Source organism: Chaetodon trifascialis, chromosome 17 (genome assembly GCF_039877785.1).
Source record: "Chaetodon trifascialis isolate fChaTrf1 chromosome 17, fChaTrf1.hap1, whole genome shotgun sequence".
Classification (NCBI taxonomy): Eukaryota; Metazoa; Chordata; class Actinopteri; order Chaetodontiformes; family Chaetodontidae; genus Chaetodon; species Chaetodon trifascialis.
This window is the reverse complement of record NC_092072.1, coordinates 17052183-17078574: the sequence shown is the minus strand read 5'-3', so window position 1 is coordinate 17078574 and position 26392 is coordinate 17052183. Positions and strand designations below refer to the sequence as shown.

Sequence of the window (26392 nt, the reverse complement as noted above, 5' to 3'; positions counted from 1 at the left end):
TGGTGCCGTGTTCCAGGATTATTTGCCCACTAGAAGCAGCACATTGCTCCACTTGCCCTCTGAATGTGTGTTTATTCCCAGTAAATTGGCTCAGCAGGGGGCTACAGCTGGCCCATACACCACTCCAGCTGGAGGGACACGCTGGAGGGCAGTAACACAATTACCTTCATCCATACAACCACCATCACCAACAGAACTTCAGGCACTAGAAAATGGGTGGGGAAAATCTCCATCCCAGTGTCCGGGGTCAGACTGGCCAGCCTGGGGTGCTGGCAGTGGTTCAGCCTTGGGTTGAGAGGAGGTGGGAATAAGCTGAGGCCTTCAGGAGAGCAGCTTTAGACATGGGAGTCATGCCAGAGGATTAACTCTGCCAGTGGCTTAACCTGTCCAACTCTTCACCTTCCACTCTCTCGCTCCTCCTGACATTTCCCTCTGTAACCACTTCTCATCTCAGTCTTTTGCTTCACATTTTACCACTTTTTTATTTATTGTTTTACTCATCCTTTGGATGACATCACTCAGGCGACTAATTCGTACCCATTAACTCCTAATCCATATTAATTTGTGCAAGACAGTTTAATATGGGACTTGTGGGAGATTATGTGCATATGAAAACCACTTTGTTTCACGGTGATGTGGCCCTTTAAGTTCCATACACTCCCTTTCCTCACATACAAATCCCTTCCACACCCTGTCCCCTCAATGCAGACTTGTACTAAGTGCCAATTTTTGGGGGTCTCTGGCCCAGCCTGTGTACCCCCTGTTGTTAACCAAGACCTCTCATATCAATATTCATTAGAGGGCCGAAAGAGACACCATCTGGTCTTGGGGAAGAGGGCAGAGGAGAAAGAGGGGCTTCAAATGCCTTTGATTCAGTGTGCACAACACACCATTCCACTGCATAAGCAAAATAACACGGTGCATCACAATAGATGAGTGACATATGCTAACTTCATGCTAATGTGGATTTCTAAAACGTTCACATTTTGACTATGAAAAGAGAGAAACTACAATTATTCACCTCCAGACCGCCACATCAGCAATCATAAACCAAAGCAATGTGTCATTTTAAGGGCTCTTTAGAAGTTCTTTTACATCATTTAATGTGCAACACTAAAGACAACATCATAAATCAGCAGAGCCAGACTGCTGGACTAGTTAGCAGGATCGACAGCCTGTTGGAGAACAATCACAGTTCAGGCAGCCAACAAAACAGGGCTGTTAAAATGTCAAAGGCCAAAAACTGCACAGCTCATTAGCAAGAGCCACATTGAAAATAACGACAACTCCTTGTCATGCCAGTCTCTTTTTTTCTGATTTATATCTCATGCTGCGGATCCCAGCCAGGTATTTCTGGAATCTGCTGTGTTACTAAACCTCAAAACAATTGATAAAAGACAGTAGAAGTAGAACAGTTTAAAACATGTATTCAATAAAATAAATGATTTAACAAAAGAAATAAAGGCCTTAAAACGCTCATCAGGCCATGTTTAAAGTTTGCCTTTAAACCACACTTGTAGTTTAGTTTCAGGCAGAAATGTGGGATATAATACTTATTTGACACAGATGCTGAGCTCGTCTCTCTGAGGACAGATCACATACATCAGCAGCTCCACATCAACACTGTCATTGCTTGTACACACATGTGACTTCTTGCTCCACTAGAGAGTGCTGTATCAACTCTGGCTCTGTCTGGACTGCTAGTATGAGACTGCAAAAACAGCAGGTCATCTGATGAGGACATGTACAGTACATACACATACTGACGCCAGATGAAAAAGCTAAATGTACAATATGACTCCCAGGGGAGTGACAAACTCCAAGTCCAAACTCTGACACTAACACACTCATACAGACATGTCATGTGTAATCCTAAAACCATATGGTGAGTATTAACTCATCTCATGTCCCCACCTCACCCCCTCAATTGCTTCACAGGGGAGAAAGGATGTAAACAGAGAAGCAAAGAGGGAGAGAGTAAAAAAGAGAGGGCTGTTGTGCCTTTGTCATAACCTCAACATCAGTATCAGGTGAGCACACAGGCCGCTGGGCCATGAGGAGTTTCCACTTCATGCCCTGCTGGGCTTGAAAACAGCCCCTGTGTGTGCGAATCAGTGGGTGTGTGGTTCAGTGCATGCAGGGTGGGTTCATTGGGAAAAAATGGGGGGACACGGGGACAGAGCTGTAAAGACAAAAATGTGACTGAGCAACGTCAGTAAAAAATGAAAATATTCATAATTATGCTTGTTTTCACTAAGTCTAAGGCGCACCTTAAGAGCCAAGATAGCTTCACACAAGCTGTAGGACATAAGGACGACAGGACAAGACAGAGGCCGTGACTTAGCTCATCCTCTTTTTGATGTTTCTGGGAGATTTACTGTAATAATTCTGAAAATGCAACTCCAAGCCATGAGCTCAATGTCTTCAACAAAATCCAAAACTGAGTGTAAATGTGTGGGACTGACTTTATTCTATGCTTTCATTACAATAAGTCAATGGTCAACAATGTATTAGTTTACCTTTTGATACGTTCCAAATGCCCTGCGCTGTCTGTGCTTACAATAAAGTTACAATAAAAACTTTTGTGATTTTTATAAACTTCTAACAACAGCTGGGCACTGTGGTTTAGCAAACGTCACTCAAACGGGAGTAAATAATTTTCAGCTGTGGATTAATACACACTTGGTGCTCGAGTGAGTATTTACTGCAGCAGGGCAGTGTATGTATGTGTAGAAAGCCCCTGCTAATGATAATGTAGGAACATGTCACCCAGTACACCATTGTGTGTCATGGGTGTGTTTTTAATAATAGTCTTTGGATGACAATGGAACTCAATGGCACACATCTTGCAATCCATTGCTTGTTTTGGTCTTTTCATGGGATTTGTTGGAAGTAAAATATAGAATCACCGGCCTTATTCTTTAAGATGGGTTTACACTCAACGCTGCAGTTACTCTCTCCATCCCTATAGACAGAGGTAATGAAGCTGCCAGAGCACAGGAAGAGAAGGTTAAAACGTGACCAGCAATAAACCTCCAGTACCCCCAACACACAAGCACACACACATGCACATACACACACCGATGTCATTATTCAGGTTGCTGCTTCCCTGATTTGTATTCTATGGCTGCTGTGGTGGACCTGAGTTATGAGCTCCCCTACATTGAGTGGTGTTGTATTAACGAGATGGTGGGAGAGGAAGGCTGACCTGCATCCTCCATGCACATCTCTAGTGGAATATTTCATATATCTTGTTAGAATATTTGGCCACACAGTGTCTATTGAGGGTGGCTTGCACAGCGTGAAATATGAACTGTGAGGTTAGGCTCAGTTGTGACTGTATCTATCTGATGTGAGCTAATAGTGGAAGAAGGAGCACAAAAACAAAATGTCCAAAATGCAGAAAGACCCTGGAGATGGTGGGAAGATGACAGCAGGAGTGGTGGAGACGACGACACCAGGAAGGAGACTGAGGGAAGGCGAAGAGGGCCGAAGAAAGAGGATGAGGAGAAAAGGGTGCGGGGTGGGGGAAGGACATAAATCACTGAGTACAGTAACTGTCACTACCCAATGCACCAACCATGTGCATTTCTGATTTCCTCTGGGTGGCTGACAGAGCGAGCGAGATAAAGAGGGAACAAGAAAGAAAGAGAGTGGGCTGAATAGAAATGGCGAGGAGGACGAAGAGGGCAAAGAGAAAAAGAGAGACAGACAAGTTACTGTAGAGCGCTGTAAGAAAAACAGTCATGAAACAAAGAGCTTTGATAAAGTTTGGGTTGGACTCTGGCCAGCTTCGACTTTGGTTAAGATTAACAAGGTCAGCCAGGTCAGAGCAAGACTTTAGTTACAGTAAATAAACATTTCAGCTACCATCTTGGCATGAATATATGAAGGTGTAACAAGACATCAGACACCTTATTCCAATTCAGCTTTAAATTGACATACCGACATGTTACTCAGCATAAACTGAGCTAAATCAACACGCATTGTTCCTCGATGGTTTGCATTGTGCTGTGTGTCTTCCTAACCTAACCCTGGTGTCTCACACCCTCAGCAGACATCAGCTCTGTATTTGCTCCACTTCTTAATCCTGACCTGAAGCAGGTGGTGCACCTGAGCTGAGGTGACTGACTGCACTTCAGAGTCGCAAACACGCGGCTGAAGTAAGCTGCTGCAGCACCCACAGTGCTTATAAATAGTAACTATCACTCTTTTTGGAACTATCCCTCTCTTCCCGATAAGGGGATTGTGGGTATTTTTCCTCAAGGAGGATGAGCTGTTTTTTGCTCCCCGTCGTTCCAACTTAAAAGCTTTTTGTGAGCGCCAAACTGAAAGCTCTGTAAACACAGATACAGATACGGATGCCTCACAGCAGAGACACAGTTGACCCAGTGTTCACTACACTCATCTACAGTCATAAAACAAGATAATAAATCTGTTTGTCGCCGATTGGCGTGGGAGTGAGCATAGGGTTCCTCTGGGTGACCCTGGAAAATTAGAGGGTATGAAGAGACACAAAGGCCTGTAGACAAAACCACCCCGAGAGAGGACGGACAGAGTACCAGTGTAGTGAATACTGCAGTAAAAAAATAAATAAAATCTTAATACTTAATACTACTAATAATTCTTATTTCATGTGTGTTTCCCATGCAGGGTCACAGAGACAGGTGGCTATAATTTGACAAAACCCTGGAAAACTTTACCTTTAGACAACCTTGCATTAATAGTCAGTAATGTCACATGACCTTTCTGTAGGCAGGTTATTTGAGGGCATGTCTCCCTAATGGTGAATGGTCTCATTTAGCGTGATTGATGAGCCAATGAGAGAACTTCAGCTTCCGCACAGACTCATCTCCTGGCAGGACAGGACAGGACAGGCCGACGCCCGCAAGTCTGATTCCTTTGTAGTACCTAAAATCCCTCTAAGGACCGGACCGGCTGGTTTAGTCCCAGTTAAGAAAAAAAGCATATTTCCAAGATGTCTTGCCATATACAGTACAGTATTTTCTTATCTATCTATCTAGAGGCGGGGTACACCCTGGACCGGTCGCCAGCCGATCGCAGGGACTAATATCAGTTTAAGGTAAATAATTTCACATTTTGAGAAATTTGCTTTCTTGTCTAAAGTTAAATGAGAGGATTGATACCACTCTCATATCTGTCCATAAATATGAAGCTACAGCCAGCAGCTTGATTAGCTTAGCTTAGCATCAAGACTGGAAAAAGGAGGAAACCGCTAGCCTGTTTCTGTGCATGGTAATGAAATCCACCAACCAGCCCCTCTAGAGCATCACTAAAATATTAAATCCTTTAAATTAATTCTTACAAAGTCTTGTTGCAAAGCTAACCTGCTTCTGGCTATAACAAGAAAAAAATAAGCATATTTAGCAAAATGTTGCACTGTGCCTTTAAAGCAGTTTCAGTTATGTCAGAATTTATACTTGAAGCACTGTCATATGTTTTGGAGAATTTAATTACCTCACCTCGCTGCCAGACTGAAGATTTTAAGGCACAACTGCCTATTAACTTGTTTTTTTAGCCTTAGGCTTTAACGCACTACAGTTTTTCTTTACTGTATTGGAGTTCATCTGTGTCATCTTTGGCCATAATTAAAAGGACTTTCTTGAACTTGTGCAAGTCAGTGGTGTCATGGATTTACTTATCTAACCTGTTATCAAAAAAATTGAGGCTGACAGATGGATCTGTCACAGGCCGAGACCCACGAGTCCTGGATTTCCACCATGAAACCTCCAATGAGATAAAGACGCCTATTTCACAGGAAAAAATTCTTCACATTTAGCAGCTGTTCAAACTCCTAACCTCCTTGACCTTTCCTCAATTGCTATAATGACACAAAATCCAAATGTCACAGTCTGGTGTGTCGCGTTAGCGAATCAGAATGTATATCTGCATTTGACTTTGCTTTTCACCAAAATGTCATTTGCATCATTTCACGTTCTCATCCTCCTCTGGAAGTTTGGAAAGATTTCCAGACATGGACTTTTCTGCGAGACAGTAATCCCTTGTTCTATTCTGTACATGGACATTCTGTCTATTACAATGGATTAAACTCATGTGATTCAGCCACACATGGCTGGAACACAGCAGAATGGATATAGAAGCTGTTAACAGTGGAAAGTAGTAAACTATGCCTTCAGGTTGTCACCCTCTGTCACCAAGGAAATACTGAAGTTTGCTTGATCAATATCAAGTGTGCTGATGAGCAGCGAGGAGCAGAGTTTACATGAAAAACACATCTGCTGACGTCTTAAGTGCTGAGCTGTGAGGTACAAGTGAGGACATAAACTTTAAATTCATTTGACGGTGTGTCATCTGAATCACACCGAACACATTAGTCCTCAACAGATGCGTCCTGTTTTCAATATGTCGCAAGTGTAACACGCACATAAATACACAGGCAGTGTAAGGAAGAGTTTGTGCATCAGCAATATAAATGCTACAATGTGTGTGAGCGAGAGATATGCAGACAATAAGGGTTGTGTGTGTGTGTGTGTGTTAACTTGTGCGTGTGCCTCCTGCCCACAGAAAACAACATCTCATTCTGCCAATTGTGAGCCTTCATCAAAGTCCCAGGAACACACTCCTCCTCATCACTCTTCCTCAGTGAAATCCCATTATGCACGGCCAATGAACTAAGCTTCCCTTTCGTAAACAAGTCGAAACCATTCTGACTGAATCGTTTTGGAAACACTTGTAAATCTGCGTGAAAAGACGACAGCGTGTTCGAGGAAACCTGCTGCCAAATGCTGGAGTACAAAAAGTGGCCGAGGCGGGCGCTGGCTCGACACCATCTGCTTGGCACACATTCAGCTCCCAAGAGGAACCTCTCCACCAACATGAGTCCAAGGTCCCCCGACGCCAGCGAGATGACATAACTTAAGTTGATGAGGTCACAGTGATCGTAGGTGGTTAGCAGGTGTCATCAAACTGACTGACTGACTGACATATATACACATACACACACCTACCTACAGGTAAACATAACCACTACAAGACTCATGTAAAGGAGATTGTGGATGTATCACAAACTCCAAATCTTACTGACCTTTATTTGAGCCCATAGTTCCTCTCTGAGCACAGCTAATGTATGTTTATGTTACAGTTATTCCAAATGTCTGATGTCAGTGTGTAAAGGCTGCACTGAACCACGTCTCACTCCCCTTAGAGGAGCGGCTAATGGACTGAAGAGATTTCCCTTTTGTAAAACTTTAGATCTAGGGAAGGTATTACAGCCTCAAATGCTGATTCTGGGGCTTCATAAAAGTTTTTGGAATAACTGAAAACCTGGTAAGGGTCAAAGTTTCCTAATTTTTGGTTAAATAAATGCAAAAGTTTTGGCTTCAGTCTTGGCTTTCCAATCTGAGACAGACCAGACGTAATTATTGCAGTTTAGGAAACCAAATTTATTTTCATCAGTGTCAGAAGAGAACTCGAAATGAGCACTTTGGGTTTTATTTGATGCATAACTCAATTTGCGTGACATTAAATGGTTTGATACTGCTTTCTTCTCCATCAGCAGGGCAGGACCTGTTTAGTTAAGACTGTCACAAGTTTCACATTACAGATTGGACGCTGATGTTGGAAAATGAAACCGAACGTAAGCAATAAACCGTGATTTTGTTCCTGTCTCTAAATGACAAACATCAAATCTGAACCATGACTGGAGTTGAAATATGACCTTTGAATGGCGAGGTCACAATCAGGTCGATGTGTTTGTGTGTGTGTGCTGTTTAATGGTATGGTCTGATGCTTTAATTCAATTTAAGTGGTGATGCAGGAAGCCACTGCACTAAGCCCCATTATAGAGCCAGCAAAACACTGAGTCCTTTTATACTGGAGACACTGAGATCACTCTGACACACACTGACGCTTCATGGGATTTAAGCAACAACATGGCTTATACATGGTCATAACCAGTGTTATGTCACATGAACTTAAAGCTGTACTAATTGATATTTTTGACCACTTAGGGGCAGTTTAACAAGGTGAAGACTCATAATATACAGCATTATCACCTTTCAAAGTTGTTCCTGATGTTAGCTTATAAAACACAGTGCAATATCAACATCCATTTGATGTTGAGTTTCTGGCCACCTGATAAGCTGTTTACCTTTTACCTCTGTGTTTGGTCTCCACCAACCCCAGAGGGAAACATCTGGTTCTTAAGCTGCTAAACGCTCCACTATGTTATGTCCATCTAGTTGATAACTTTCTGTGTTGTTTGGTGCTGGATGGGTAGACTGTAGTTGGTTTATCAACTTTTTTTTTTTACTGAAAACACCTGCCTAATAGGAGAAGAGTTTGAAGGATGGACAACCAAAACAATGAGCTGAAAGACGCTAAAAGAATCAGCAAAGCTGAGAACTGCAGAGTCGGGTGAAAAGAGTTTGTCAGTATGAGCGACCTATTTCACACTCCACACGCAAGTCATTTGATCCATTGCTCATGTGAAATTGTTGACGAGTGCAGCTTTAATTAAGCACTGTGCTGAAATGAAAAACGAATAGGTGGTGTAACGGATCACTGCCTTCAGGTAGTAATGGTGCTTTCTAAATGAGTAACAAGCCCAATACTGCTCCTATCTCTGCGGCTGCAATAACAGGATTTCTTTCCCAGTCCAAGCTTAACTTGAATTTGGGTCAAGTCATCACATAGCTAACTTATGAATACTCTCCACATACACTTCCTTTTTGCGTGCTTGAGACTTGCTAATGGGTTGTGGATCATTTAGTAGGAATTATCCTAACTTTAGAGTCCTCTGGAGATGCCATCCAATGGTTAAGAAGTTCTCATGCTACATTTAGGACCAGAGTATGCAGGCTAACCACAAGTGCATGCCACCAAAAAGGTCCTTTCGCTTTACGTAAGACAATAAAAGCTACAACCGCTAAAGGGCATGAGAGGACAGGACAGAGGAAGAAGGTAAGTCCCTTCATCTCCAAAGAACTCATGTGACTCTTTGGTGCAACAGGCCAGAAATGATGTTACAGGTGAAAAATTGATGAAGATAATTAAAACAGGCAGTGCCAAGGCAGGCAGTGCTGCCATTAAGGCCTTGAGAGCCTAATGTCACAGGAAGGAGGAGAGGAGTGACGAATGACTTTTCACTTACTTTAAACAGACCTCCGTTCAGATAAATTACAAAGTTGTACATGGAGAAGGCAGGGAAACAGAGGAAAGTAACAAGACAGAATTGGCTGAGGAAGAACTTCCTCAGTCTTCCTGTTGTTTTGTCTCATGTGGCAGGAAATGCAGCTTCAAACTAAGACTAAAATAAGTTGTATATGTATGAGATGTACTGTATCTTTGTACCTGTGTGTGCAGGTGTTGCTCGCTCGGATGAAAAGCAGAAGAGAGCAGCGAGATGCACGGAGAGAAACAGCAACAGAACATAAAAGATCAGGGCAGGAAGAGGAGATGGGGTGAAGCGTAGGAGGGGGAGATAGCAGAGACGAAAAGTCATCTTGTCTTTATCCAACTGTGTGTTGCCTAAGCTCTCTGTGGGGAGTCAGTGGCATACAGAAAATGGGATCTTCAAAGGAGGACCAAGACGAGAGCGTCTTAGCCCTGCTTACAGAAATCAAAAGGCTTAGGCGAGCCTTACCCAGCAGGATAATGGAATATGGAATATCACACCCCGCGCAAGATAGTCATAATGAAAATGGCAGGGAAATCTGCTGGCAGCCTTGTTCTCGAATTATACACAGCCCCATACAACATGTCCCTCTCTTCTTCCGAACCCATTGTATCCTCCAGTCTAAAGTCACCTTCTGTCAGTTCTGCCTCCCTAATTCTGTCATCAGTTTTCACTTTACTTCATCTCTCAATCCCTCATCGTTCCTCAAAGACAGTTTTTCTATTTTTCACAGTCAAAGGTGAGCAGTCAGAGCAAATCTTGCTGTGTGTACATTCAAATATCTCCCCTCTGGAATGCTGGAAGATAAACAACCCTCCAACAATCCAAGGTCAACAAGATAACAGGATAAAAGAGGGGAAGCGGAGGGGAGTGTGGAAGAATGAGGTAAAAGGCAGATAAGGTGTGTGATTTCAAGTTTACAGTGAAGCTGTACGGATCATTCTGACATCTGATCTACGCGAAGAGACACAGTGAGTCAGTTTATCCTGAGATGAAAGCCAGCTGATGTTCCCCCTGCAGAGTGGACACTTATGAGGAAGTAATATGAAACATCTGGAGACCAACCAGCTGCATCACATGAGTTCATGAAACCTCAAAAGGACCCGAGAATGAAATGATGACAGTGCAAAGGGTGTCTGTGTGTCTGTGTGTGTGCATGTGTGTTTGTGAGTGTGTGTGTGTTGCTCCCTCTGCGTCACTGACCACCTGTGGATGCAGCAAAGTGAGTTCATAGTGAGCTAATCTTATCCACTGTAGCCACTGTCCTGATGTTCACACCACCAGATGAATAGGCATCTCTGTGACTGTGAGCGGCCAACACCCCAACTCGTCTTTTAACAGTGTGTGTGTGCAGAGAAACACATGCCGTCATTGGTAACTAACATGGAAATGATTGAGTTGATAGTATGACTGAGCCAGGTGTAAGAAAATCTAAGCTGAAACATTTTAAAGCATCTAGTTTCATCTTTATAGTCACCAAAAAGAACAATTTCCAATAGTAAAATGAAATATTTGGGGTTTGGATTGTTGGTTGCACAAAAAGTAATTTAAAGACATTCTGTTATAGACATTTTTACTATGTCCTGATATTTTATAGCCCAAACAATTAATTAAGACTGAAGACTAAGGACTAAAACCCTAAAAGTGACTCTTCTTCAGCACTTCTCTGGGTGTCCCTGCATGATGGAGCCTCACTGCTTGACTATAGATGATTGCAATCATCGCCGGTTTGCAGGATCACACCTCAATGGATGCTGAGCTCATGCTGTGTGAGGTTCAACGACCAAACTTTCAGAACACGTGTTAACATTATAATTATTTCATTATCAAATCCCGGATTTGGACACATCAGCATCCTCCTGTAAAATGAATTTGTCAGCGACTGAGAAAAAGCCAGCATCAAGGAAAATGCTCCCATGGATGACCTTCACCAAAAATACAGAATACGCGAGGCACCATGGTACTCCATGTGTGACATCCAGTCGTTTTCCAGTCTGTTAAGTGTTGTATTTCTCGTCACAAACAACCTCTCAGGTATTGTGAAGGACACAGGCGGGGTTTCTGGTTTGGAATGTGGCCAAAACAACCGACATGACACATATTTCAGGAGCACAGAGTGAGGATCTCGTCGTCTCCTGCATGTTTCATTAGCCTGCTACACCTAAAAGCTGTGTTACTGCAGCACACTGCGCACTGTGTGGTTGCTGCCTTTTCTGTGTCTCTTAGCCATGGTTTACTGGTAAATGAATAACATCAACAAGTTGGAGACAACTTTGAGGAGGCTTGCATCAGGCTCGCAGTTGCACATAAACACATGTGCAACTATAACTCTGTGTAATACAATGCACTCTTTCCTTCTCTCTCTCTCAATCTGTCTCAATTTGGGAGTATTGTGTGGCAAAAAGCAGCTACAATCACCTCAAAAAACGGGAATTCAGCCTCATTTCAAGGAGCTCTGAGAAGTGTGTTTGTGAGCTGGACGGGTGCCCATGCGTAAGGAAATTGGCTGGAATGTAGGAATGCATTCACACCCCAAGTGTCTGAATAAACTCCCCATGAATGAGGCGGTGAATACAGGAGAACAGAAGACGACAATCGCGCACACCCACACAGACGTCGACCACCCTGACAGAAAATGAAATCAAGATGTGTTTGTATACACATACATTCATTATCTATCGTTTTTTGCAAGCCTCAGGGACCAGTTTCGGCCATACTGGTGAAACAAAAGATGCACTCAAAGCTGATCTGAGTTATCAAGGCAAACATAAGTGAACCTTTTGTGCAAAATATAAGCTACAATATGAAACACTTGTATTTCTCTCATCTGAAAGTCTGACGAAAATAGAAAACATCCCCACAAGCAAAATGAAAGCCTGTCAAGAATTGATTCGTCTTGGTTTGATTGTTATAACTGTTCGGTTCCAGCTAATGTTGGTCATATTTCATGCGGTCTAACAACACAAGCAGATAAATGCATTTGGTAATATTCTAATGCACTGTTTCCAACTAATGGCCATAAACCACGTCAACCATCTGACAAAAGAGACAACAAAGATCTATGGCAGTTTTGTGGTGGACAAATTGTTCACCACAGCTTGAAGCAAACATGTTGTAACATATGGACATATTTTCTCAAACTTAGCCTCAACAGTGTGTAGGCTTACATTTATTTATCAGTCTGACTTGTGCCTTAGAAATGCTTTCATAGGTCACCCCGGTAGCTCACCTGGTGGAGCGTCTACCATGTTTTAAGGTTGAGTCCTTACTGCGGCAGAGGCCCCTTCCAGAACCATGGCAAGGACTGTCACCTGGTCTTCCTGGTATACTGATGACCCAGGAGACAGTCCTTGCCAAGGTACTGGAGAACATGCCAGAGCAATATCCAAAAGTGAATGCTTAGTTACACTCTGTTTGCCAGATTGAAATAACAGCTCAATTTACAAAAACTCAAACTCTGTGGATTCAGGTGCGTATTTTAAAAGCAGCAAAAATGTCATTTTTTGCTAATGGGGGCTGCTGAACAAGCTGTAAGCAAAATACTGATGTATTATTACTATTACTACCTTAAAGTTTCTGGTCTACAACAACTCCTGAGTGAAAAATCTGGCTCTTTACTTGCTGAATGCTCCACTATGTTCACCACTTAGTTGTTCCATTTGTCTGCTGTGACTGGAAGGTTGAATTAAACCGAAAAAATGAGCTGAAAGAGACTAAAAAGCTCTGTGCGGCTGAGGGGAATGCAAGGTAAAGTGATAATTGTGGGTTCATCGCAATGAGGGACCATTTTCACATTGCGCACAGGGTGAGGACAGAAAACATGAAACAGAAAGCAACAGCTGAGAAACAGAAAATGTCAACAATCTCATGGGCAGCATTATCTGACAATCTGTCTGTGGTAGTGTGAGCTGGCGCTAAACCTGTTTGTCTGGTGGTTTTTGTTGCTCCGGGGACAGTTAACAGAGACAATTGGACAGACTGAGCTCTGTTTTCCATTGCAGGTATAGTGGTCTGGCATGAACAACTAACACAATCATTGGATAATACCTACTCTTAACCAAAAGACCACACATATACACGCACATACACTGTGGCACTGAGGTGCAAGGAGGTTTGGGGGAAAACAGCAGCAAAAAAGGGCAAATTAAAAGTCTGCCTTAACTTAAATTTCTCCGTTACCCTGCTCACCTGTCAGCAGGAAACAAATCACTGGAACAGAAAATACCCACACACGACCTTCTTCTGCACACTTGTGCAATAAGCAGGAAGCCTTGAAGCTGACTAAGGTAAAGTCAGCATGGGAATATTGTCACTCTGCATCTAAAAAGCTTACTGTAGGAACTAATTCACATGCACATGACCACACACCCACAGCCATGCACAGCCAGCGATATAAGTTAGCGATCTACTCAAACAGCTCACATTAAGGTCCGATTTTACAAATATGAATAAAATGCTGCTCTCTCAACAGTCTTCCGAGAATCCACTCCAGATGTCGTCCTCTTACCTGTCTTCAGTTTGTCTGGACGTCCAAACAGCCATGAGCCTTTCAGTGTTTGCCGGCTGGGGCTCGGGGACGGGTGTGCAGAGTTTTTCTCTGTCTGGACTTTCTTCTTCTTCTGGATGGTGTTTCCCATTTTGGGGCAGTCCTGAAGCCCCTAAAGGGGGTCTGTCATCTCGTCGCTCTGTAACATTACATCTGTTTTCCCTGTCTTAGGACCTTCCCACAGTCCCTCGCTCTCCAGCATGAAAACACACCCTGAGTCAAAGTCAATACCGAGCTCCTGAATCCCTGTGGTCAAACAATTCCTGCTGATTCAGTCCTGCTGACACACACAGACTCCCACACACACAGTACAATATAGTGTATGAGTGCTAAAGACCCACTGACACCATTCCTACTAAACACACTCCAGCTCTAAAGCTATCTCACACACAGACACACACACACACAGATTCAGCAAGCAAAAATACAGCACAAACACACAAATCAGTCCTATTCTCCAAGACACACTTCAAGTCCTGCACATCCAGCTGCTGAAGCAACGGCAGCATCCAACACTGACAAGCTCACTACCAAGTGTGTGTATGTGTGTGTGCAAGTGCCCCTCCCACTCTCTGCCTCTGTGATCGCTGAGCTCCCGAGCCGAGCGCTTGCACAGCTGAGCATTTTCAGTGTCGGAGAGGGGTGAAGACACAAACGCACAGATATACACACGTTTATCTCCATCATATATAGATTATGGAATGATTCACTTGCCTTTCTCTCATGGTTAATGGCATTCTTTAGTGTGTACCTCCCATCATTTCCTCTTTTAGCAAGCAGTGATCAGTTGTCTTTATTCCAAACCATTATAAGCCCACCTGACAGATCCTGTCAACACAATGTGGTGATGGATAAAACACATATTCCCCTCTCTCTCTCTCTCTCTCTCTCTCTCTCTCTCTCTCTCTCTCACACACACACACACACACACACACACACACACACACACACACACACACACACACACACACACACACACACACACAGTAACAGAGCAGTATATCAGGGGTGTTTATGCATATAGGAATGAGTGACAAAAAGAGGGAATAAATACTGAGATAAAGGCAAGAGTGGAAACTAAAAACAGCACAGAGATGCTCAATAATTCACGTGATCTTCACAGGTGCAGCTCTCCTGTCTGGCACCTTTTGAAATTCACACACACACACACACACACACACACACACACACACACACACACACACACACACACACACACACACACACACACAAATATGAATGTACTCATGCTCTCTGTGACGTAGATAAAAAACTGGAAAGAGCAGGACAGATGCCAGTCAACCGGTCAGACAGATCAAAGCTTGGTCTGTGATGAGAACATTCCAGCTATGCTTAGAGGAAATACAGATGCTGAGCCAGATGGGTGAGTTGCAGAAATAGGGATGATGGGAAACATTCAGAGAAGAGGCAGTGCTTATATTGAACAGAACACTCACACAATAATGTCAGACAATATTCAGGAAACACCAGGAAGCAAATAATGAAGATGGAACAGTGAGCAAAGACAACCCCCTGAGCCTTTACTGTAACTCGTCATCTTCCTCATTCCTTGTCTTCTGTTCCCCTCTGCCTCCTCCCATTTCCCTCTATCCCTTTAAAATGAACATGATCAAACAGTGTTGAACCGTCCCTGAATATCATGATGACTTGGTGAGATATGTCCCACGGTGATGATGTCATGCCCTTTGCCGTTGCTAAATGTGGGTGACACCGCTGCCGGAGCTTGCGGATCGATGACAGTCACTCATAACCAGACATGTGGAGGAAGAGAAATGACTTGAACACCGTTGGCTGAAACTGAGATTCCTTGTGGGAACAAAATGGAGGAGGAAGAGGACGAGGAAGAAGGCAGTGTGATGAGGAGGAGGAAGAAAATGAAACCACACCGCTCCTCATCATGGTCACACTGCCTACGTTTCTTCCCATCCCTCCATCCCCCATCCCCTCTCATGTGTAGAGAACTGCTGGAAGATAAAGAGCCTCCAATAAAAAGCAGATTTACTGACTGCAGGAGTCGCGAGGAGGATTTTACAATCCCTTGTTTTTCTAGAAGAGGGATCGATTTGGGGTGTGAAGAACACGAGGAGTCACTGGGAATTTCCAGATATCAGTCTAAAAGCTTACAGTGCACGCACATAAACACATCTGCATGAGAGAAAGAGAAATGTGAGAGCATGATATCACTCAAGCTTCCCATTGCAGAGTGTAAAATGATCTGCAATAAAACGCTCAGACACAGAGATGCTGCCTCTTAATGCAGCTCCACCAGAACCACACCCAGTACATTTGTGCTGGTGGACTACTCCGAGCCCACTATCTCATCTGTCACAGAGATGAGAGTGCACTTAGAAAGTGTGTGCATGTGTGTCGGATGCTCTGTACCCTGACTTCACCTATGAGCTGCAATACATCGTGGCAAACATGCCCTAGATACATTTAAATAGAGTGAGATCAAAGTGTGTGTCATTGTCAGGAGAGATTTTAGGGTTTGACAGCTGCATGGCACTCAAAGGAAAGCATAGCGAGTCAGCGTGTGTGTGTGTGACTGTGTGTGCATATGCATGTGTACATTAAAGGACATTTGTGCAGTGGAACGCAGTCATCAGTGAATAGTCGTCAGGGTAAATGGCTGTCAGGGTGATCATCACCAGGGCTTCAAGACAGGATCAAGGAATCCACCTTTAATCCACCTCTAATTGATCCTGTGTGCACTTACATTGTTGAGTGTGTACCCAAGATTGGGGGGCCTGACAACAAAAAGTTGCAAAATAAGATACCGGCAATATATCGGCATTGACCTGTATGGCATCAATGGCGTCTTTTTCCCGTAGTGCAGTTCTTTCCAGCAGAATTTCCACATCTAGTGAATCTATCAATGTCAGCCCAGCACTCCCACCTTGTGGCAAGGTGTAGCTATCGCAATAAAAGCCCTGAGGGCATCCAGTGACAATAATCAATAACGTCCCAGACCTGCAACAGTTTCAAACAGGGACCTGCGGCTGCAGTCTAACCGGTACCACCTACTGGCACCCAAAGCAGATGCAGATGTCATGATGCCACTGTGCGCCATCTACAGGCAAGGAAAGTGGTACAACTGCAGCTTTTTCTTTATCCGAGCTGCTGTTCGTGAGCGTGTACGTGTGTGTTTGAGGTATCAGCTTGCAAAATGCAATGAGTTCCCTGAACTGCAGCATATTTTCTGCTGAACACTGGGAAAAGGACAAAGTTCACACCGCTCTAAATGTCACTGTTCGCCCTCTGTGCTCCTGGTTAGTCAAAACATTGAGGGGATGCTTTTCTGACTTGGACTAAATGTACTAAGAAACTAAGAAAACGCTAAGAATATCTTAACACTAGAAGTTTTCTATTAACAAAGTGTTTGGTGCGCAGCTTTGGAAACCCTCCCTCCAGCATCAGATTTGGGGGAGCTGTGTCCCAAAATGTCTGTAACTTTCTGAAACCAACAATCCAACTGTCACAGCAATTCATGCAGGGAGAGGCCAGCTGTGTGGAGGAAGGAGAGTGAGCAGGGTTTGGACTCCTCCCTCGAGCTCTATTCTTTCATTTGCTACACAACTACTTCTGTCACTTTTTGTGTTTACCACTCAGTGCAACTACAAGGAATGTCTTCCAGGAGAGATTGTCTGAAAACAGTTATCTGGCCCCTCTCTTTGACTAATCTGGGTTTTCACCCCTTCCTTGAGTTAAGCCACTCAAATAAGGTGTTAATGGTTTGCCTTCCAACATGTTGGGACAACACGTGGTACAAAGCAGCTCCAGCGTTGCCCAGCCCTCAGGCCTCTTATCTGATGGTCATGTGGCTGAAAATGCTTTGAAGGAAAGTGATAGAAATAGAAGCTACAGAAAAGATAAGCTTGAATTCTATTAATACACACAGGATACAGGTGCTAAACGTAAATGTGCATCTGCAGCTCTAAATTCCTGCTGCTGTGACTTTCCCTTCCTTCTCGTTCGTGTGGAGAATTTGCAGCCTGCTAAATATAAATATGAGTTTGAGCCTGTGAGGCTACTAGAGGCCAGTCACATAATATATCACAGCGTAGCACTGCAGCTGAAATCACAAACAATCCGAACATATATGGTGCCAAATGTCACTTTACTCAAGACTGAGCGAATTCCTCAGCTGCTTTGTCATCGTCTGATCTATTCTTCTCTTCACAGAGAAAGAAGTCAGACAGACAGAGCACGCAGCTGGATCAGGTAAACAGTGTTCAACAGGTGTATCTATTACAGTGCGTTATGTAAGAGGAGTCACACACACACACACACACACACACACACACACACACACACACACACACACACACACACACACACACACAATTGCACAGTCTTGAGGGTAAAATCAGTTGTATATCCATCTGTATACGGACTCCCACTCCCTCATTCCCACGTCGATGTCTTCCAGCTGCTGCCCCGCCACATCAAACACACTCCATGTCCTATAAAGCAACCCATTAGCTCTTATTCCATAAACATACCTCTGGAAAGCACTGGGTGTTGAGCACAAGCAATTTTAGTAACCCCTTCAGAGGTACCAAGTATGTATAAATACACACACACACACACACACACACACACACACACACACACACACACACACACACACAGACGTGTGAAGGATGATGAAGTGAAACAAACTAATTTCTGTTTAAGTGATTTTTCAGTCAGATCTACAATGTATTTTTACATTTTCTACGTGTATGTGTGGAGGGCTGTACCATCACGAGTGTGAATTTAAATCTGGTTAACACAGACATATGCAGAGTGGGGGAGCTGTGACCTCAATTCTTATGACGCTTTCCTATTCGTCCTCTTTCATCTCCGTGCGCTCCTCGTTGTCCCACTCTGCTGCAACACGTCTCTGCATGCTGCTCGGCTGTATATCCTCACATTAAACGTGACCTGCAAGACGATTTGTCCTTCACGCCGACATCACAGTCGGACCCTATTGTTGCCTCGCAGTATTGCTGCCACAGCAACGTGCTCCTCTCAATGCTGTTGCCTGGGAGATGTTTACCTCACCTGCGCGGCTTTAGGTTTGCGGTGATGGATGAGGGTTGGAGGTATCTGCTTACCCAGGTAAAATTACCTTGGGCATCAAAGTGTGTGTGTGTAGTTGTACTTGCCGCACAGTGAGGACAGGAGCAAGCCCTTAGCCTATAGAGTGGGGACATTTTTGCAAAGGGCTGTTTGACAGTGAGGGCTTGCTTTTAAGGTTTAGGTTAGAATAAGGGGTAGGGTACAGTTAGGGTCAGCCAACTACTTGTGACGGTTAAGGTCAGATTAAGGTCCTAAGGAATGCATTATGCTAATGTGGATCCTCACAAGGATAGAAGTACAAAGTGGTGTGTGTGCTTGTGTGTGAGCGGTGAGTGATGTTCGCAGGGAACATTGTGTGGTGGCATTAAACTTTCACACTCCTCCCTCTCTGCCCCATGCCTTTCTTTGCCCTCCACTCACTGCCTTCATCCTGTCAAACTGTATTAAAGTAGCCCTGAGTTGTGGCCTGTAATAGAGCTGAGGCTGTATACAATGTTCTCCATGTAATGAGATGTTTGCTCTTCAATTACTCTGCTAGGTCTGTAATCTGCATTATAGTTTGTGAATCTACACACCCTGACTGTGTTTTGTGATGTGGCAGCCACACACACACAGAGACACACACGCAGGCACATGCACACTGGCACACACATACACACACAAACCCATACAGATGAAGAAGGGGATCTATCATGAACAAGGTTTGCATTTGTGACAATGAACCGTATTCTCACAGAGACACATACACACATGACTTCACAGATGCAAGAAAACAATGACTACACACACTGACGCACACGCGGAATCTCAGGGATTGTGCAAAATGACCTCACCGTTCAAACAGCCAGCAGCTGAAGATGGGCCGTGCTGGACAAAGCAGGTAGTTGCGGGGGCTCTATGTACGCCCTTGTGTGTGTGTGTGTGTGTGTGTGTGTGTGTGTGGAGGTGATGTAATGAGTGTTGGCGCTGAGTTGGCGCCGCCCTAAGCCCAGCAATATGCTGCTGACACACAAACACAGAGATACCCTCTGATACAGGGTAGCACTCAGTCACACACCCTGACACAGCCCTGCAGACGTCCACGCACAACATTAAACACACGCCGATTACACAATAATAAGTAGAGGAGGCCAACACACCCACGGCAGCGCTGAAAAGAGGGTATTAGGCAATCTGAGAAGCAAATCAAAAATAGTAATATGCTGTAATGAATAGGCAACGAGACTGAAAAATCTGATAGAGAGATAGGTGTGTGTGTGTGTGTGTGTGTGTGTGTGTGTGTGTGTGTGTGTGTGTGTGTGTGTGTGTGTGTGTGTGTTTGTGTGCTAAGAAGTCGCTCTAATTAAAAAAGCATTGAGAGAGTGTTCTCTAAGAGTCCTCTCAAGGCTGAATGGGGCATTGTGATTCGTTGTAATCTCTCCTCTCCATCGCATAACTCCAGGTCCAATCTGGCATCCAGGCTACCACGCACACACGCAAACAGACCTTGACACACACACACACAAACTGCCCTGATGCACGGCTCCCAGGAATTCAGCAGATCAAAGAGTGCTTTTTTTTTTATGAGGGAGGAATCTGTAAAATATAGCTGGCAGTCAGCGCTGGACTGCAGAGCTCTGGATCATGGTGGAGAAGATCTGAGCCCCTCATCCTTACTAGAGGAGGATAGAGTAGGTTTTTTGGGGTAGAATTCATGAAACATCATGTGAAATGTCTGTACACCACAACAATTATGCATCTCATCAACCTAAGCTATGTAAAAAATGAGTGATGTGTTGGAAGTTGTTTCTGTGTGGAAAGGACAGGATAGCAGGGGGCACTGCTTAAGCTTATGTCAAAGAGGGAAAAAAAGGGAAAAATAACTAAACTAATAAAATGTACGGATTAAAAATAAAGTCATATAGACTAAGCAGTTAGACATGCTGATGTGTGCAAGTACATGTACAGTAAAATGTGTCTGTGTGACACTTTTCTCTCTACAGACTTATACTTTGTCTCGTCAGGTCGGTAAAGTCGCCCAGTGGGTTGAGGAAGAATGAACTGCAGCAAGAGGAAAATAATAATAATTATTTACTGCCGCGAAAACAGGCTTCCCTCACTTTCTGTGTAGGAGACAAAGTGCCAAAGAAAACAAGGCAATCCAAACCTAACAAACCTAACAATTTAACACACACACACACACACACACACACACACACACACACACACACACACACACACACACACACACACAGGTGAGACAGAAGGCACCAGCTGTTCGTACTGCTGAAATAAGGAACAAACCCTGCTGTGAAATGACATGATTATTCCTTTTGTTAGAATAAAACACCTGTGTGTGTTGACAGCAGGTTCACTTAATGACAAGACCCAGTCAACAGTTCATGGTTTTAAGGCGGAGAGGGCGTCATGCAACAGCAAAATCTTCAGTTCTTCTCTCAAACTTTTAGCTACTTAAAATAAAACAATCCTGATCACTCTGATGGAGCTCAGGATCGATCCATAGGGGCTGCTTTAGCACAGCCAGTTGCACTGCATAAACCTGGAATCTGTGTACAACAGCTGGACCTGTGTCGATGTGTAAGAGAACACAAAACAGTAATTACGGTCAGATCCTGCCCAAAGCTACAGCTGCTGTGCCACGTGCATAAAGCTGTGGACGACAAACACAACGGGACTGGTCCCGGTCACATTCAGTGGCACCTGAACCACATTTCTGTAAGATGCAGAAGTCAATCTAACATGTTTCACACCTGCCTGAGATTGTGACCCAGCAAGACACATGAAAGTTGGTTTGTAATGTTGGATTTGAATGCACACCTCTGTTAACTCAAACCATGCCACCATTTATGCTCTCTGCACTTTTCATAATGGACCCATCTCTGTTCTGAAAGGTGGAGAACAGCAATGGAGACAGCTCCACTTGCTGTAAAACACAACTTAACTGATCTTATAATAGCTTTATCCATGGCCTGAACTGCGGGTTTTGTTATGTGCAGCACTATGTTCTGCTCCTTCCTCTGATGCACCATGATAAGTTCTGCTCTGTGAGATTAAAATACCAGTTTTGAGGTCAGAAATATCTCAGGGGCTGTTTCTTGGACGTGCTTGACAGTGTTCCACTTTAGTATTAAAATCAGAAAATCACTGAGACGAAATGCCAAAAACGATGGTTCCCACACAATCCTGCCATCAGCCTTCAACCACATCCTCTGCTGGGGAATTATTAGCCTCACTACTAGTTAATCTTTGGTTTCAAATGGAGTCACTGTCTGTTACCCATCCATCTACTCATAGTTCTCAATAGACCTTACAAAACCACAGTGCATGGCATAAGAAGGGACCGTGGAAGTCCCTTTTAGGCGGAATGAGCACAAAAACCACAAGACCAAAAAAGTTCAGAAAGATTGCAAATCTGGATTTCCAAGAGTTGTTGGATAGTTACTACAGTAACGCACACACACAATGACAGAGGAGAAAGGGATGGCTTTAGCCGTGGAACAAAAACAGGAAACAGGGACTGTGGGTAATCTCTGTGCTGCCGACCAAGCAAACGCATCAGTAAACAGAAAGAGGGATTAGACCCCTGTGTCAGTCTACGTGTGAACGGGTGTGTCACTTTTGCCAAGTTTTAAATGCGCAGACTGATGTCCTGATGATAACAAACCCCTTTTACCTTTCCACCCTAATCCAAGAGTCAACACATTTATCCGAAACATCATGACCGTACAGTCTGTGATCATGACAGACAAACAAGAGGGAATTATACGGTAGAGTTGCCAAACAAGGAAACCGTGGCTTCAAAACTCTGATCCTCAATTACACTGAACCATGACAAGGAAAACACATAGTGTCAGAACTTCTGCGTGTCTCTTATTAGAGGCAGATTAAGTTTTTTAATCCATTTGAGGGGGACTGTGTTGACAGAGAAACAACAACTTTGGTATTTTACAATGCTAAAGTTTATCTTGGTATATTTGGATTTGTTGAAAATGCCTGCTGGCTGTGGAAAAATGCTAAAAATAAGACTCATGAGAGTGAACTGAAACATTAAAGCTGTGAGCCAAAACAATGAGCTGAAAGATGCTAAAATGCTCTGCAGAGCTGAGAGCCACTCCCTCTCAACGGCTCATAATTCTCTCCAGATTCGTCACTACAAGCAACAGCTTTCACATTTCATGCAGCCATTTGATCCATTGATAGTGTAAAAATATTGATATTCATTTCATTTTTCCCTTTTTTCGTCAACCCAACATTGAATGAGCCTTTTGTGGCCACAGGATATATAAAATGTGTTAAAGCATTGACATTTTAAGTCTTTCTATTTTCTAGGAAATCACTTTTGCTGATCGAGGAGCTACAGCTTCTTCTGTTGTCTTACCTAATGTCACTCTATATAGAATCAACAGCTGAGCACCTATCATTAAAAAAGGTCAAGCGTAATATCTTGACCAACTCACCTTTTGCTGGTTCGTGGTTCTGAAGTCCCACTTTGGCATCCGTCACACCAGTACCAGTTCGGTTCAGCCCATTGGCGATGCTCTTCTTCTTCCGACTCCCCTTTAACCAGCTGAAGGCCTGTCCCAGTGAGCTTCCCGGCTTCTTCTGCCCACGCTGAGCCCTCGCCTCTCTGGCTAAGATCTCAGTGATGTCCCTGGGCACCAGGTCGCCTGTAGACCTCCTCCGGGACATCCTGGAGGTCCTGGGAGCTGAAGGCCCGCTACCTCCACCCGGATCAGTTTGTCTTCTGTCGGGAACAAATTACAGGATCTGAAATCGCCCTGCTCTCCAGGGTGTGATGAACCCCTCTGTCCCTCTTTGGCCTCACTCAGTGTCTCTGTTTTTCCTGTCTGTCACCACCTGGGACAACAATGAGATCAGCAGGATCAGAGGGAGTGAGGGCGAGATGGAAAGACAGAAAAAATGGTAAAAATGAAAGCTGGAGGGAGGGCAGAATGTCATGAGAAAGCAAGAACAAGATAAGGAAAAAGAGCAGATTCATTAGAGTAGGCAGATTAACTGGAATAAGTCAAACTCTTATAGGATTATTACAAAGTAAAAAGTAAAAATACAAGGATTAAACTGGAAAATAGAGCAGCCTAACTGTTAACAGTGTATCAAGAACATTCCCACATTGTCCTACTAAAGTTTTCCCTCCACTCCTCCGCCTTTCTGTTCTCTCATTTTTGTGTATGTAGAGAAGCCCCAGGGAGGAGAGCTGGACCTCTGCAGCGTCTATGCATGTGTGTGTGTGTGTGTGTGTGTGTGTGTGTGTGTGTGTGTGTGTGTGTGTGTGTGTGTGTGTGTGTGTGCGTGCGTGCGTGCGTGCATGTTTGACATGTGGTTCACATCAGTAGAAATGTGTGCATGGTTGAGTTAGAGAAGAGAAAAAGGCTCATTTCAATAAAACCAGCAGAGGAAAAAAAAAATAATGCTCTAATGCATACTTTCTACTGCATAAAGACGCATTTAAAGAACACTGATGAACACATGTACTTCCTCTACGTGCCGTCACATTAGCAAACAATGCAAAACATTTGCTGTAAAATAGTCGGACAGGACGTAACAGTACAGAACTTACTCAGCGAGCGTGCTGTCCTCTCCTCCGCTCCCCTTTTCTCTCAGCCTGAGAACAGCTTTGTGGAGCATGTGTGTGTGTGTGTGTGTGTGTGTGTGTGTGTGTGTGTGTGTGTGTTTAGCAGAGTGAATGAAGCTCCATGCTCTCTGTGTCCCTCCCTCTGTATGGGAGCCAGCCTCTCCTCCCACCTCTCACAGTGTTGTTAGGAGTTAGCCACACCATTCCAGCGCTAGTTGCCTCTCCTCACGTTCCAGACAGCTGGCATTCAGCATTTCAGCTTCAGCATGGCGTCCCTCACTTGAGCTGCATGGGTCATTAGTAGTTTCTTGTCCTGCCATTGGCTTTCCTTTTCTCCTTTCTCCTAGCCTCCTTTCCGGGGATCAGGTGCAGTCATCCCAGTCTCCCTGAGGATGGGAGCCCCTGGGTCACGAAGCATTGTGGCAGCTAGGACAGAAAAATACACACCATGTACGGCTGTATCCATAGATAGATTACTATTTAAGACAGAATAGGAGACAGAAAGCCTGACATAAATCTTGTGTCTCTTGTCTCTGTTTTTTTTTTTTTTTTTTAAGAAAGAAAGAAAGAAGCAGAAGAAAAGGAAATCTGAAGACAAAGTTCCTGGAAACTACTGAGCAGCTCAGTATTAAAAAGATGCAGGTGTGCAGCTGTTTTTCTGCAGATAAGAAGGAGTGGCTCTTTCCTGTCACTGTGCAACCAGGTGGAAACTCGAAACCCCCTCTTAAAAATGACACACACACACTCACAGACACACACAATTAGACAGACAGGTAAGGGCGAGTCACAAGGGGCTCGTTACCTTCAAGTCGTGTCCAGTTGTACTCAACCTCAACATACAAGCTCTGCCACTGAACTCTGAAGCGAGTTTCAAATTGCAGCGTGGTGAGGACCAGACAAGCTGACATCACTGTACGTGTGTGGGTGGGTGAGGGGGGGGGGACACTTGTCAGAAGTGGGTGGAGTGCAAATGTGTGTGAGTGTGTGTCGTGGGACAGGCTCGTCTGGTTGTGATGTGGACAGGGCTCACTGGGGTAAGGAAGGGGAGGCATGGGGGAAGAAAGTGGAGGAGGTGTAGCAGCCTTGAGGGGACAGGCTGAGACACACCTGTGGCTCCAGTCAGAGTCGATCAACAAGGGGGGAATCAGCAACAAGGGGCTTCATTCAGCTGATGGCGAATTCCATGCTAACGGAGCGCTGTATTTTGCAATAACTGTAATATCTGCATCCAAAGACGGTGTCGAACGAACATGTATGACATTAAACAAAAGCTCTTTCAGCAAACACGCAGAGCTGTCAGACACCCCCACCTACAACCACCCGTTTGCTAAACAGTAGCCTGTAACTGATACAAACAACCAACATCATGGAGGTAAACTTGTTAAGAGCCAAGATCAAACAGAAGTATCATTAAAGAGGGAATACATTCACACGCAACATATAGGTGTAATAATGCCTGTTTTTCATTTTTTAAATTTAACTCCTCCAACTTTTCAGCTGTCATAGCTCCAATAAAAGGCAATGAAAACCTTACAAAGCACCTGACGACATCAATAAGCATTTAGAAAGACTCGTTGTTTTACACTCACATTGGTTTTCCATCTGATCGGGAGATGTATTTTTCTATCCTCTCAGTTAAAGCCACTTCTGATTAGTGATGTGATGAAAATCAGTTTGATCCAGATTTGCAGAAATTCAGCTGACATCAGAAAAAGTGAATGTCTTTCTTTAACATGATATGTGATAAATGAGCGAAATCTTACACTGTCATCTTCACAAGCTCTGTCTCACCTGTTGAGAGAGCTCATTTAGCTCCTGAGATGAGGCAGCCAAATTACCTGTCTGTTGGGATTCCTGGGCTAATTCTGGCACACGACCTAAAGATATCACTGTCAGTATGGTCCTCATCCTGCAACTTTAATGGCCTTCTGCTTCAAGTAGATCATATACCCTGAGCGCTGGCCAGCAACCGCTCACGAGCAAACATAACAGAGAAACACAAGGATCATCT

General features: G+C 44.0%; 1 protein-coding gene across 2 annotated transcripts in view; it reads right to left on the bottom strand.

Annotated features, from left to right (window-relative positions):
• Positions 1-24508, bottom strand: part of nhsl3 (NHS like 3) — a 35146-nt gene extending 10638 nt beyond the window's left edge. Inside the window, exons 1-2 of one of the 2 annotated variants that reach the window (XM_070984184.1) lie at positions 24367-24508; positions 23246-23645 (exon numbers count right to left, since the gene is read on the bottom strand). In XM_070984184.1, the coding sequence (XP_070840285.1) occupies positions 23246-23477 (232 nt within the window). In that variant the 5' untranslated portion in view covers positions 23478-23645; positions 24367-24508. Of the gene's footprint in view, positions 1-23245; positions 23646-24366 lie in introns of those variants that run through there. The other variant, XM_070984183.1, reaches the window with a different exon arrangement.
• Between the last annotated feature and the right edge of the window lie 1884 nt (positions 24509-26392).